Source organism: Colobus angolensis, unplaced genomic scaffold, assembly GCF_000951035.1.
Source record: "Colobus angolensis palliatus isolate OR3802 unplaced genomic scaffold, Cang.pa_1.0 Scaffold7, whole genome shotgun sequence".
Classification (NCBI taxonomy): Eukaryota; Metazoa; Chordata; class Mammalia; order Primates; family Cercopithecidae; genus Colobus; species Colobus angolensis.
Genome location: NW_012120709.1, coordinates 151,783 through 167,463, shown reverse-complemented (window position 1 = coordinate 167,463; position 15,681 = coordinate 151,783). Strand labels below are relative to the sequence as shown.

Here is a 15,681-nt window from a genome sequence, read left to right as displayed (position 1 = left end):
CTTGCCTGTCTAGTCTGGGACTTTCCTTGGTGAAGTTTATTATCTTTCTTTACCTAAATGTCATCTTTTCTGCATTGCTCTCCCTTCTTTCTGACAAGGTGCAGACCTGCTGACAAATAGTGTTTACAGCCACATTCCTTTGTTGATGGAGTCATGCCAGGTCTGATAGCCTTTGTATTAAATAATGAATCTTTGTTAGCTTCATTAAGGTTGGGAAAAACACTATAGATCAAAAAGATAAAGAGATCTTTTCAGGGCTTCATCTTCATTTCCTCAAAGAGATGATCACGTTAGTATACAGTGACTCAGGCGCAAACTCCGAAGCAGCTCCTACTCCAAAGCTCCTAAGCAGTCTTAGTAATAAATGGTGGCTTTTCCCACCCTGCAGACTTTTCGGGATGATGGAGCTAGAGGTCAACATGTGGGGTAGCCTGGAATCCATCCCTGCATGGAGCAGAAGATGGGAACAACCCTAAAAGGTGGAAGAATCACTTAGGCAGACGGAGGAAAGGGCACCTGAGTCAAGCTGGGGAGAAGGATCCACAGGTTCAAATCAAAGCAGAAAAAGTCCTGTTTGAAGCAACAGCTTTTCTCTCCAGCCTCATTTCCTCCCTGTTTGCCCCAACTCCCAGTTCCCCGTGCTTCTGCCAGATCAGACACTTTCTTCTTGGTACACACCATGTCCTTTCAGCATTTTAAGACTTCTGCGCATTCTTTTTCCTGGGCCTCCAAGGTCTTCCTCATTCTCTACTTGCCAAGCACCCTTTGAGGTAGGTTCACACTCTTCCTCTTTTCCTCCTCTCTACCTACACAGTGCTCTGTTCATGTGCTAATAATGGTACTCACCAAAGTGTGTTACAGTGAGATATGCACATCTCCAGTTTGTGAGCTCATTGAAGACCAAACCCCTTTAAACACCCTTTTTATTCCTAAGCCCCAGCAACTTGCCTTACAGAGTTGGTGTTTAATGGCTTTGGCACTCAAAAACAAACAAACAAGTGTGAGTTTGTCCCCACATTGGCAAGCTAAAGCTGGGATAGTGTTGCAAACTCTATTTGCTGAAAAGCATAGATTGCCATATTTGAATACCCTCTAGGTCCAGGATAGCCAATAAATTTTACCTTGTGCACCAAATCTGATTGGTGGCAATTGCTTAGAAAAGAAGTTGAGGTTGAGTTAATGAGAGAAGAATGCCATGATCCACACTAGATGTCTCCTGTGGATATGAGGCTGGGTCACTCCAGGCATATAGTTGCTCTTCTTGCCCCACACAAATGGCCAGGCCACACAGTACTCCAGAGTCTTCGGGTCCTCTCTACACCTGGATGACACCATATCTTACTACTGGGAGAACACACACTGAGTTGTTTTCTCATAGTGGCAACGGTTAGGGAATAAGCCACCCATATTCATTTACTAGGCCCTCCTTATAACCAAAATACATAAGGTATTTATCTAATGATTCCTGGGTCCAGGGTACAGTTTATGCCCATCAGAAAATATCCAGTGAACATCTCTCAGAAATTCAACATATGAACCTTGTTACCAGCAGCAAATTCATACGGGCCTGCAGCAACCTAAATCCTTGCCTCCTCAGAAGAAAGAATTCAACTAAGGGGCATAACGCAGAAGGAGAGACCGGGGCAAATTTTAGAGCAGGAATGAAAATTTATTAACAAGCTTTAGAGTAGGAACAAAAGGAAGGAAAGTACACTTGGAAGAGGGCCAAGCGGGCAACTTGAAAGGCAAGCACTCAGTTTGACCTTTTGACTTGGGGTTTTATACGTTGGCATACTTCCGGGCTCTTGCGTCCCTTCTCCCCTGATTCTTCCCTGGGCATGGGTTGTCCGTATGTGCAGTGGCCTGACAACACTTGGAAGATGAGCATGTGCAGTGTGTTTGCCGGAGCTGTACGCATGCTCACGTGAGGCATTCTTCCCTTACCGGTGGAATGTCCCTGGAAGGTTATATACCAGTTAAACTCTGCCATTTTGCCCCTCAATGCACTTGCTTGAGCCCATTTGCCTAACTCCTGAGATCTTATCAGGAAGCTGCTGATGACCAGTTTCAGGTTTTTTCTATCTATAGGGAGACTGCCTTTCCCTGGCACTGACTGTGACCAATTATTATTTTAGAGAGACAGTTAACAACTGCCTGCCCATCGCCTGATGGTTACCTGACATTCCTGGTCAGGCAGACCCCTCTCCTGCCCTGCTCATGCCTGACTAGCTACCTACTATAACAATCTTATAGGCTTCAGGTTGCTGGGTATGCCTCCCAAAAACTGTTGGGACCTGCTAACAAATGGGGTTTACAGCCACCTTGACATTTTCTAATTTGTAAAGTGAAGCGTACAGCATAGCAAAATTAAAAAGAAAAGAATTTAAAGAGAGCACAGCCAGGTTTAAAAGTCAAGCTAAAAAGTGATTATCACTCCCGCTCTCTAACCAGCTGAGGTATCCAGCCTGCCCTAGACCACCTAATAAAACCATAAGCCAGGTCAAAACTATCAGCAACAAAGCCTCTTTTAACGAGGCAGGCCTTGGCCTCAGAGGTTGGAGAATCCCCCAGGGTCTTCAGCTGAGCCAGATTAAGGGATAGAGCAGTTGGGTCTTAGATCTAAAGGGCACTGGAACATCACTGGGGAGCTGGAAGCACTGCAGGGTGAATAAAATTCACTGGAAATGGCATTGAAGGTGGAGAAAATTGCAACCTCTGGAACTTCTGTAGGGTAAGCATTGTATGTCATTGGAAAGGAGGCTTTGGTTAGCTGTTTGAGGTGGGGTTTGGGAGGTGGGTAAAGAGACCCCAAAGGTTATGCTCGAATACAAACAGGTGGCCACAAAAATCTATTCCAAGGAGAATTGGTCCAGTGAACCGTAGAGTGGACTGCTTTTTGCTTGCAGCAAAAGGGAGGTAAGAACGGCCACCACCAGGCCACTTTCTCCTCTCCTCAGTACTCAGCCTCTCCTATAGATGAAGGAGATCCATGCTATTTACCTGCCCAGAGCACACGATTATTAACCTTCCCAGGGTTAACCCTATCCCACCCTTGATGTGGAGTCTGTGGTAGGGAGGAGGTCCTGGGACAAGAAGGAACCCATGGGTGTAGAACCCCCATGGAGAAGCCAGAGATGGGCCTGACTAGAGAAGAACCCCAGGAATCATGGGGCAAGACCTTCCAGAGGCAGCAGCAACACTTTCTCTCCCCCAACTACTAGGTTCAGCTTCCAACCCAAACAATGTGATCAAGACAGGAATTCTGTTTTAAAAATTAGAGAATGGTTTTGATAGCAAAAGCCTGGAAAGACCAAAATGTTCTTCAACTGCAGCTGGGTAAATAAATGATGGCATTCATGCCACATACCCATAAGAAAAGAATAAGGTGGTCTACAAGTACTGATATGGCATGATCACCAAGACGCTAATAAAAAAAAAGCAAATTGCAGAGCCGTATGTAAAGTATTATCCCGTGTGTGTGTGTGTGTTTAACGATGCACATTTACCTATATGCAAACAATACATCTGGAAAGTGACCAGGGAAACAAAGTGTTGCCTCCAGATTATGAGACTGAAGCCACAGGTAGGAGGGAGGACAGATGAGAATTTTACTTTCATTCATTCTCTTTTATACTGTTGTGACGGGAGGGGCAGTTATTCTGTACCTACAAATTCAATACTAAAAACAAGCTCATATTTTATTGAAAAAAAGAAGTCCCAGGCTGTTTGGCCACCAAGGGGCCAACATTCTCTTGCATGCCTTCTATTTCTAAAAACAAAACTGCCACAATAAAGGGTGTTGTTGGATTGAGTTGTGCTCTGCAAGGGGATTGGCCTCTGGAGCAGAGAGCATGGCATCTGCTCACTGAGTGGGAGGGAAGAGAATCCCTGGTCAGTCTCTGGCTTGCCAACTCTCCTCTCAGGCATTGAGGCTGAAGCCTTGGGCCTGTCTATGAACACTTTGGGTCTCTTGTATCCAAGCATCCACCAAGCCTGCATGTGTCTACCCAGGAGCAAGAGTTAGCCCTCTCCCATTCTATAAGGCAAAGACTTACACTTCCCTGTGCAAGAGAATGGGATAGAAAAGTTGGGATGCCTGACCCTAGACCTTTATAATAGAGACTGTTACATTTCTCAGTCCTTGCTTGCAACTTGGAATAGTCATGTGACATAATTGTAGGCAATCAGATGTAAGCAGAAGTCATTCAATGATACTTCTCCAGGTGTCACTGGAAGACACCCTTTTTATCCTCTTCTCTTCCCTTTATTCATGCCTGAAATGTAGATATGATGACTGGAGCTCCAGCAGCCATCTTGAGATAATGAGGAAGAGGATCACACCCTAGGGATGGTCAAGTGAAAGCCAAAAGGAACCTGGGACCCAGATGATTGCCAAACTCTGGCTCTCTTTTATGTAAGCAGTAATAACAAATCTTTAATTTATTATTTAAACCACTTCTGTTTTTTAGGATTCTGTTAACAAGTACCTGAATACAACTCCTGATTGAACAGGCTGTTCAAAAGGAGAAGGAAGAGGAAGAGGAAGAGGCAGAGGAAGAATTGTGTCATCCCCAAGCTTGCTAATAAGCCTCAGATTTGCCCAGTTTTATAGCTGACAATGGGTCATCCAGTAAGATGGCACAGCAAGGATTAATTCAGGATCTCTGGTATGCTCTCTGGGTTCAGCCTGATGTGTAAAAAGCTATAATATAAAACTATTATTCATAGGATCTTATTCCAACAGGCCCTGCAGGGAAGGATGGACATTGGACTCTACTTCTCTACCCTGTTCTCCCACCACGCACATAAAGACACAAAAGTATACACACATGCAAATGCATGTGGAGCACACATCTCACATCTTCACATACGTACTGCTGCTTTTAATCTGCTAAAATGTCCTGACCCCACCTCTGCCCAAGACCTTTCTCCATCACCTCCACAAGACTAGGTCTTACCATGAGTTGTTTGGCAAAGGCACCCAAATAAGAGACAAAATAAGTATCAGGAGGGGCAGTGAAGTGTTTGCTGAGTCCCTGTAGGGACTGCAGCATTTATTATATATGCTTCATATTTTGGCACTGAGTTATACATTGACTGTTTTTCATATTCCTGGACATGTATCAGTCTTATCACCTATACAGCCAATAGTCACCCCAAGGGGGAATTGGGTTTCCTTTTTTTTTTGAGACTGAGTCTCACTCTGTCGCCCAGGCTGGAGTGCAGTGGCCGGATCTCAGCTCACTGCAAGCTCCGCCTCCTGGGTTTACGCCATTCTCCTGCCTCAGCCTCCCGAGTAGCTGGGACTACAGGCGCCCGCCACCTCGCCTGGCTAGTTTTTTTTTGTATTTTTTAGTAGAGACGGGGTTTCACTGGGTTAGCCAGGATGGTCTCGATCTCATGACCTCGTGATCTGCCCGTCTCGGCCTCCCAAAGTGCTGGGATTACAGGCTTGAGCCACTGCGCCCGGCCTGGGGTTGGGTTTTCTAAAGCAGTGGTTCCCAAATGTCCACCCATATACCATTTGCATCAAAATCATTTGGAACATTTGCCAAATTTTTATTCTCAGGCGATGAAATCAGACTTTCTACTGGCAAGACCATGGCATCTGTATTTTTCCTAAGATCACCAAATGATTCCTGTAGTAGAACTTTTCAGGGCTTGCCTATTCTAATTCTTCTTTCCTCCTAACCAAAGAAAACCACAATGATTCTGCTTTTGCAAGTTAGATGGGCCATAGTGTTCTGGCAAATGGGCTGTGAGTGGAAATGCTATGTGTCACTTCTGGGTCAGGGCATTTAATTATTATTGCAAGACCCTGTCCTCCTCTACTGCAGGAGGAGCCTCCTGCTTAGACAGTGAAGAGAACCCATAGCTTCCTCCTTGTGCCAGAACTCTTCCCCTTCACTGACTCCACATCAAGAGTAGGACAGGGTTGACCCGTGAAGGTGCCCTAGGAAGATACTTAACACAAAACAAAAACTACAGTAACTGATAAAATTTGTTGAGGCTGGGTGTGGTGGCTCACGCCTAATCCCAGCATTTTGGGAGGCCAAGGAAGGAGGATCACTTAAGGCTAGGAGTTTAAGACCAGCCTGGGCAATATAGTGAGATCCCCCTATCTCTATTCTTTTTTAACTAATAGGAGAAAAAACCTTGAAAGTAAAAAAAAGAAGTGGGAAGGGATAGAAGTAAGAGAAGAGAAAGCAGTTTGTTTTGGTGTCTACACAGCAAACCAGCCATTGAGAATATATTATGCATTTGTAACAATAGAACAGAAACTCCAGCTCCTTTGAGTTCTATAAAATGCAAATTTGCCCAAGAAACAAAGTAAGGAAGTAACTTCAAGGGAGCCATCCCCATGAAGCAGCCTCCAATTTCAATGAAGTATATTCATTAGAATGTCACATTGGTGAGCCATCTGTTGTTCATTGCGTAGCCATAGCAAGGGGCTCAGCAATCACTATCCCTCAAGAATATTTTCAATCTGCATTCTAACATCTTGACTCAAGCTAAGGAGGTGTCTACTTCCTGCTGCAAAGGAATCCAGTGAGTCCAGGAAGGTTAACATTAGCAACTACCTTAAAGACAAGATGGGGACTTGGAACATTACATTGCCAAGTGCCTGGGGCAAATCCTGTGGAGGGAGATATCTTCCAAAAGCAGGGGACATTAATCATTATCAGAACAAACCCGCCCTTGGGAATCCCCTACGCAGTGCAGAGTTGGACTTCCAGGTTAGATTCTCAGGAGTTCGTAGCTTGCAGGGGTGTAAACCACACCAGCAATCCCATGACCCCTGCATCTTTTAGAGGGATGTTTTCCGATCGCTTCCTTGGAGCAATTGCTGATCATCTACTATGTCTGGAACATAAAACTAGAAGCTGGGGCAGAGATGTATTAATCTCAGTCCCTGCATGCAAGAGTTTTACCATCCAGTTGGGAAACAAAACATATGCATTTGACAATAAACACACAGTTTTACAATGTTAACTGCCAACTCTACTGTCCAGAGCCCACATGTCTGTAGAGAGGGCAGGGAAATACAGGATGAAGATAAACTGCAAAATAACGTTAGCAGAGAGTGTGGTCAGAGCCAACCTGTGAGATCATAAGATGTCACAATAAGGACAAGAAATATTGTCTGAGCTTGAGAAGGAACATTCTTCACCAAGGAGAAAAAAGGATGAGATTGAGACAAGTGCCACTTGTCAAAAGGAAGGGTGGAGACAGAGATTGCACATTCAATTTGGTGAAGCTGCACCCTTCCTATTAGACTAACAATTTTTAATAGCATCTGGATGATGTGCTTCTATATACATTCTTTCACTCTGGGTCCCCTGGCACCACCTATGTCTTGGGTCCTTGCTTTTCACTCTTCATTTCCACAGAAGCCCTTCAGCGCATACACAAGGCATTTTCAAAACAAATGGCATGATAAGGGGGAAGGAGAATGAGCTTGAATCCCAACTCTCTCACTTGCTGGTTGTGAAATGGGGAAGAGACTTAACCTGTCTGAACCCAGTTTCCTCTGCTGTAAACTGGTGACCGCGGTACAGCTATCATAAGGATTCAGTGAGAAGAAGTGGAGTCCCACACGCAGCAACGGGGAGAGTGGTGCTGAATCAATGACATTTATGATTATTTCTGGTCAAGTGTAAAGCTTTGTTAGAAAAGAGGAAAATGTGACTAGCCAACATCTTTCCCCCAGGGCTGCTGCTCTCCAGAGAACCCCGTGAGACAGCAGAGCTACCATGAGAGCTGATCAAGTGCTCTCAAGCGGCAGGCACTGTGTCTGAGTATCTGCAGATCCTAAGTCCCAAAGATAACTCCAGAGTCCTCATCCACAGAAACTTATTGGAAAAATGGGTCTTTGCAGATGTGATTAAGTTAAGGATCTTGAGATGGGGAGATCACCCTGGGTTAGCTGGGTGGGCCCTAAATGCCATCAAAAGTGTCCTTATAAGTAAGAGGCAAAGATAGGCTAGACACACACACACAGAACAAGATGATATGAAAATGGAAGCAGAGATCAGAGTGATGCAGCCACAGCCAAGGAATGCTGGCAGATACCAGAACCTGGAAAAGTCAAGGAATGGTCCCTCCCTTAGAACCTCCAGAGGCAGTGTGGCCCTGCCAACACATTCAGTTCAGACTTCTGGCCTCCATAACTGGGGGAGAATAAATTGCTGTTGTTTGAAGTCACCTAGTTTGTGGTAATATGTTATAGCAGCCACAGGAAACTAATACACTCTCAAAGCAAGTACTATCGCTATCCCCGTTTTACTGATGAGAAAACTGAGGCAAAGAGAGATTGAATTACTCACCCATAAAGTGGGACAAGAATTTTAAATGTAACAGTTGATGCCAGAGCCCCATACTTTACCAGCAAACTGGTCTGCCACGGCATCTCCCTCAGACCAAGGCTGGGCTACACCTGGCTGGGGAAATCCTCCCAATGCCCCCTGATCTCCCTCTCAGGTGGAGAAGATTAGTCACCCCACTTCATGGTGTGCTAACCTTTTAAAGCAATGCATGGAGCATAGTAAATACTCAGTGACACTTAGCTAACTTATTATACTGTCAATGAGTTATCTTTCAGATCCTACTAACCAGGCCTTGGGGGCCCATCATATGGAGGTGGGAAAAGGAAGACGGGGACTAAGAGGATGCCTGTGAATCCTGGAAAACAGGGGAGAAGTGAGGTAGAGGAAGGTAGCAGGGACTGCTAGCTGCCTTGTGATATTCATGCTCCCCTTCTTTCTTAGTGTCAGAGGCAAATTCTATCTTTATTCAGGCAGAAAAGCACACAGCTGAAAGATTATATTTTTTCAAGTTCTCTTTGTGGCCATGCATATCCAATGAGATGTAAGTAAAATCAGTTGGGTAGGGTTTCAGTGAGAACCCTTTAAAAGGCAGATGCAGCAAAAATTGTTCTGCTTCTACCTTTTCCCTTCCTCTCTTTCTTCCTGGAATATAGACATGATGGCTGGAGATCCAGCAGCAATCTTGTGACCATGAATATGCTTGAGGAGGGAAACCACATAGGGTTTAAAGCACATAAATTAAGGATGGTGGATCAGAAATATAGAAAGCCCCTGAGATCCTATTATACCATCTATCCCACCAGCCTTGGACTGCCCACTTCCGGATTCTTCTACAAATGAATACAAAATCCTAATTTGTTAAAGACATTATACTCCAGTCTCTAGTGGCAGCTAGAAACAATCACTCACTGATATAGGGTATAACAGCAGCTCCAAGAGATTCATATGGCATCAGTCTAAACAAAATATTTTTGGTGCTGATAAGACAGAAGTTGAGGTTTGAAAGTTACCATTTGTTTAGACTATGCACTAACTAGATGATATTCTTTTCTTTATTTCAAAGCTCACAAAAACCTCTGTCTCCTCCCTGCTTCCCCTCAGTTGGTCCTTCTTTCAGATAGATGTGTGAGTTCTCTCTCACACCCGTCGTAGGGCCTGCTTCTTAGAATAGTCAAAGCCCCTTGCCACCCACTGCGCTGATGCAGTGATGTGCCTGGGTCAACTAACAGACCCTACAAACTTGGGGTTTGAACAGGGGCTAGCCTCATTTATGTTTAAGCGCAGTTCCACCCATGAGTTAGCATCTGTGAAAACCCTGCATTTCACTGGGAAGAAAATGCCAGAATGTGTGTTGATTGTCTAATGGGGTCTATGGTAAGAACTGTGGCTTTAAATAAGATGACCCCACTCTAGTTCCATTAAAGACCAGGTTTCACCACCAAACGCACACCTTAATTAAGCACTTTATGAGCCTGAGCAGGACCGCTATAAATAGATCAAAATACTGACACCATCCCCAGGCAACTCAAAGGAGCCTGGTGCCCCCATTTATTCCAGGGAGGAGAAGAAGTATATTTATCTGCAGAAAATATTTCTAAATAGAATCTAACTCCTAAATCCTATACTTTCTAGGAAACATTAGTGATTATAGACTCAATTATATTTTTGAACCCTATAATCAAGCAAAGGTGCCAAGTAGGAAAGTTAAATTGCACCATCTAAGGGCTACAGAGTCTCAGTGAAATGATTTCAATTCATTTCTGATCTCATCCTTGTGCATCAGGATGTGTAACTTTGGTTTCCAAATGTTTTTACATTACCGAAACTTTGGCACCCACCATCTTTTTCCCCAGATTTTTGCCCATTCCCCTTATTCAAAGATGAAGCAACCAGAACAATTCATTTGATAAGGTGATTCGTTTTAACTTCAATGATTTTGAATGCCTGCCCTGTGCTAGATCCTCCAAGGGATACTGTCAATGACAAAGCTCATGTAGGGAAGGAGGATTATTAAATTTATGCCCAAACTTCTTACCTATCATCATGGTGTTTTACTGCAGCTGCAGACATGACTGATGTACATCAAGCAATTAGAGGACAATGCAGAGGGAAGAAAATGCAGTGTCTAAGTTCATGATAAAGACCCCAAGCTCCATGCGTGGTTAGGAAGGAAACAGATCGGAACAAGCCAGGGTCATGGGGGAAAGCTTCATGTATGAAGTGAAGAATTGGAGATTCTTAAAGGACAGGGGAAAAAATGGAGAAAGAAAAATACAGATTACTTCAAAAGTTGTCACATAGGTCCACAATCGGTCCCACGTCTTCTCTAACTCTAATTTCTAGGACTGAACATTTGCAAATCATCTCTCTCCTTTCATTCACCATTGCAAAAATCTTTCTAGAACTGGCAAGTCAGGTAAGATATTTTTCATTCCGTTTCAAAATTATTTCTAATGCTTTGGCATTACACTTCTCAAGTGACTCTATGGATTACATTTCAACTCCCTTCTTACACAGATTAAAGAAAGTGATATTCAGAGAGATTATGTGACATGTTCAAGATTACACACCAAGCTGGGCAAAGTAAGTGCTAGAAGTCAGGTCTCCAGATTTCTATTTCAGGTTCTTTCCACTCCTGGTGGAATTCTGAGCACCTGGCTCTTCTGATCCTTTAAATATCAGACATTTGTCCAAGTGTGAATATCCCAAACAGCAGATCGTCCTTGGAAAGGCAGCCTATTCACCCTCCGGGAGGCTGAGTGAGCGGCATGATTACATCATCCACGATGGCTCCTTGATGCTCCTCAGGAAATGGCACAACACAGAGCACACACACTGAACTCCACTTATGTCCCAGTCACAGCATCTTCACATACACCCAGGATGTGTATCTTGTGGTCCACAAGCAATGTCAGCCACCTATGACAGCCCTACCTTTTTAGGAACTTGCCTGAGCCACCTACCACGACCACTAGCACTGATGGGATTGCTGATAAAAGCAAGTATCCTGATGGGATCACTGATAAAAGCCAATATCCACTGCATACTCACCTGGATTTCCCTTCCAAGACTTAGCAGTCAGTCTGACACAAACTCTGTCCCTTTGTATACCAGAAAGAAATGTTTGGGGACCTTGGTATTCTAGGTATGACACCTTAGCATACCAGTCGCCTCTTAGAACAAATGCACTCTCATATGGGACCATGTATTTTGACATCATCTCACTCAAATCTGATGCCAAACCATCTGTTTTCATCATGCCTATTTTCTTTTTCACCATAGCAAATTTTATGTTTTATTGTACTTTCATCAAAGCACCATCTTCTGGTTGAAACAATCAAAAGAGGCCCCAACTTCTTCCAGCAACCCACTTTGTGAAAACAGCATTGTGGTATTTGAGTATTTATGATTCTTTGGTGTTTTGAATGAAGCCAGATAACTTGTTTGGTCACTGACTGCCAGTGATCCCTTTCAATATGCTTCTAGGAAGAGTGACAAAAGAGACTAAATGTGCCTTTGGCAAAAATTAAGACTTTCTGGAAAGTTCTTATTACTGTGATCCCTGACTTCCCTCAAAGTTGCTTTAATTTACTGGGGAAGGATCACCTTTACCAAGAAACAGGTTGTGTAGTGAAAAGAAATATGGGCTGTGGAACCAAAGCAATGTGAGTTTGGTGCTACCATTTACTCTATAAACTCTGGCAAGTATTTAACCTCAGAGCCTTGGTTCCTGGTTCATAAAATGAGAAAAATATCTGCAAGTAGTAATGAATTGAAAAATGCATAGAATTTTTGGGTCAGAACAAATGCCCATACACAGTTATAGTGACGTGGGCATTTTAGGAAGAAGACAGAATTTCTGTGTGTGTTAATCTTATGGAAAGGCAATCCAGTATCACATTTAAACGCTACATTCATTACACTCAGTGTACACATTTTCAACGTTCTTATCCCCAGTAGCTGCTCACATTGACCGTTTCCTACTGAGCCCTCTCTGAGAATAGCAGAGCTCTATTTGTAGAGAAGGCTCCTGGCATTTTGGGTACCCTTTCAATCCCATAGCTATTCATCACAGTAAAGACACCACCACCAATGGTCAGCAGATGTGGGATTGAAAGCAATCAAGAGTCTCCTTTGGAAATAGCCCTGCAGACATTATATTTCCTGGTACAAAGCTTAAGGAAAAGTCTCTTTGGCAGCTTGTCTGGCATAGGCTTTATCTTTGGTAAACAAAACATGACTATACCACCTTTGTGTTGTTAGAAAACTTGGAAGTTGTATTTCCAAGCCAACTGGATCTTTGGTCTTTCCTCAAAGACAAGGGGCCCTGGCTCTTACAGACTTGTTGGTAGGCCCTGTGCTGTTCCTGAATTTTATTAACTAAACTCATCTTTAGGAAATGGAACATGGATGCTGAATGCAATGGGTTCTGCCTATCAGAAAAGAAGCAAGCATTCAAATATCCAACAGAGGTTGCCAAAATATCTCAAAAGATGTTCTGCTAACCACAAAGTTGAAAATAGCATGGCAGCTTCTGCAGTCAGGAGGTGACTTGAGAGGGAGATCCATGAAACAAACTAGATAGGTAAGATATTAGGCCCTGGAGGGGGCAGGGAGCAAGGGTTATTTTCTGCCCCAAATTAAAAATCAGGAACATAGAACATCGTGGCGCCATCTCACCTAGCTATGCTATGGGTTCTGGGATAAGATATTGCCCTCAGCATGAATGACTTGGAGCTGGAATAAACTTTTTACCAGTGAAAGAGCTATCTCTAAGTAGACTCAAGGAAACTCTGAAAATAGCAGGCAAATCTCCTGTGACTTCCCTCTCTTTTAAACATTGAAAAACATGACTTAGCATACTTATCTTCAATTATGATGTTTCATTCCAAAAATACAAACTAAGAAAACACTGTGTTTTAACAGTAAGGAATTCTTGAAATTTCTCAAATCTTCATCCCAAGTGTTGTCATTTAAAAACAAAAACAAACAAACAAACAGAATCCCCCAGAAGTTACTAGTAGTGCCTGGTGAAAATTGTCAAACACCTGGCTGTGTATATGCCTCTTCACAGGCAAGGCTGTTAATAGGTGGCTCAACAAATATATGGAACTATGAATATCTCTTCCAAATTTCATACCCATCTATACTAGGGCTCTTCAAGCAAAAAAAACAAAACATCTTCTCTTGGTCTAGATCAACTCACCCCAATTACAAGTACCCAAGAAATACAACCTTCCCCATGCAGAGTCAAAAAGAGGCCAAACCTGGGAGTCAAAGAGGACCTTAAGTTCACTCACTTGTCTTCCGTGAAACTTTTCCCAGTAATAACATTCTTTCCTTGGGGTACATAGTTCCAGTATTCTTCCACAATCCCAATGTAGTATGTTCTGGTAACTGCGCCAACCAGCCCAGACAGACCCAGGAATGTGAGGAGAAAGATGCAGCCAGCCAGCTGCTTCCGAGGCATTTGTGGATGTAACTCAAGCAGGCAGGCAGCCTGAACAGGGGACAAATCTGTTGGCCCCTCCCCCTCACTCAGCTCCTCCTCCTCAGGTAGCTTGGGGTTGGGGCAGAGGCAGAGGTTGAGGACTTGCATAAGCAAAGCAAGCTCGATGGGGGTATTGCTTTGACAACAACACTTTTGCCAGCCATCCAAGAAATATGTAACTGGCTTATTTATTTACTGCCCAAGCCAACAGGCCTGTTTCTGTAAGTTTCGGTACCATGCTCTGACATCAGTCATTTGTCAGCCAGGATGACAGTATGACAACTTGGGCTGATGGCTTTCCCCCACCCCTTCTTCTTCTTTTCTTTTCCACACCTCTTACAGGAGCACATTAAAATCTGAAAAGTGAGCTGGCCTGAGTGGAGCATCAGGAAATACTCCAGGCATTAAAGAAGGCCTCATCTCTGCCGGGACGGTAGAGGAAGTGACATAATCACCATCCAGCTTGTTTTATGAGGCTACATGAAACCACAAACTAACATCACAAAGTTCATTACAACAACATAAAACCCCACTAATCCTTCATTGGCTCGTATGCCATCTCCCCCATATTCTCTCAAACCCTACCAGCAAAAATGAGAAGGTTGACTGCTCAGTTCAGCCAAAATTTTAGCGGCCACCACCTCCACACAGGGAGCTGCCTTTCTTGGGATAAATGAAAATCATGATGGGGGAGTACCCTTCAGACACATGGAGACAAAATTCAGTAACAGGTGAAAAAGGCTGGGCCATTCTTCTGTGTCTTCTAATCTGTGTCCCAGAATCTCAGTATTGATAGAGACCTTGATCAACCTTGGAAGAGAGGTTGATCCCCATGCAGAGTTACTCTTGAGGGAGCAGCCATGGAATGAAGGAAACAGCCTCCTGGCCTTTGAAGTTGGTCAGACCTGGGTTTGAATGTGAGTTCCTACCACTTTCTAATTTAGTGGCATGGAGGAATCACTTAACATCATTGAGCTGGAGACTGTAGAAGAAGGACTGAGGGATTCTTAAGGAACTTTTTAAATGATGAAGTCTGCAAAGTGCCTATCCCAGTCCCTAGCACAGGGTAGGTACTAAATAAGTGTTAAAGTCCTTCTTCCTTATTCACGCCCTCTAAGAGAGACTGTATCAACCTGTGTATCCACAGACTTGCATTTCCCCACAGTCTTCCGCTTTCTTGCCACTATTCTTTGCCAAAGTCCTATCTGCCATGCCTTCTACCTGTCTCAAGTAAGAGAATTCTTTTTCTTTAAACTATAGGTACCCTATAAATGTCCCATAGCACAGTTTGTATTAACATTCATCTTAATTAATAATAGGCCAGGCACAGTGGCTCAGGCCTATAATCCCAGCACTTTGGGAAGCCAAGGCAGGCGGATCACCTGTGGTTGCAAGTTTGAGACCAGCCTGGCCAACGTGGTGAAACCCTGTCTCTGCTAAAAAATACAAAAATTAGCCGGGCGTGGTGGCAGGCACCTGTAACCCCAGTTACTTGGGAGGCTGAGGCAGAAGAATCGCTTGAACCTGGGAGGTGGAGGTTGCAGTGAGCCAAGATCACACCACTGCACTCTAGCCTGGATGACAAGAGCGAGACTGTCTCACATAAAAAAAGAGAAAAAAAAAAAAAAAAAGTTTGGGGAATTTGGAAATGTCCCAAATCAAATATCTTGTTGCTTATATCCCAGAGAAGCTGGCTATTTTGGGCCTATCAAAAGCATTGTTAGGACATATTCCCCCCTTTTTGCACAGAAGAAAAAAAAGGTATAAGTGATGCAGCTCAAAGAGACAAAAGAGTTAACTTTCCTGCCCAAGATACTGAAGGCGTGTAATTAAAACCCAGAAGAAGGCATTACCTAACTTCTG

General features: G+C 43.7%; 1 protein-coding gene across 1 annotated transcript in view; it reads right to left on the bottom strand.

The window, feature by feature from the left end:
- Positions 1-13,948, bottom strand: part of HEPHL1 (hephaestin-like 1) — a 78,414-nt gene extending 64,466 nt beyond the window's left edge. The window contains exon 1 of the mRNA XM_011926564.1: positions 13,628-13,948. Within this exon, the coding sequence (XP_011781954.1) occupies positions 13,628-13,926 (299 nt within the window). The 5' untranslated portion in view covers positions 13,927-13,948. The remainder of the gene's footprint in view (positions 1-13,627) is intronic.
- Between the last annotated feature and the right edge of the window lie 1,733 nt (positions 13,949-15,681).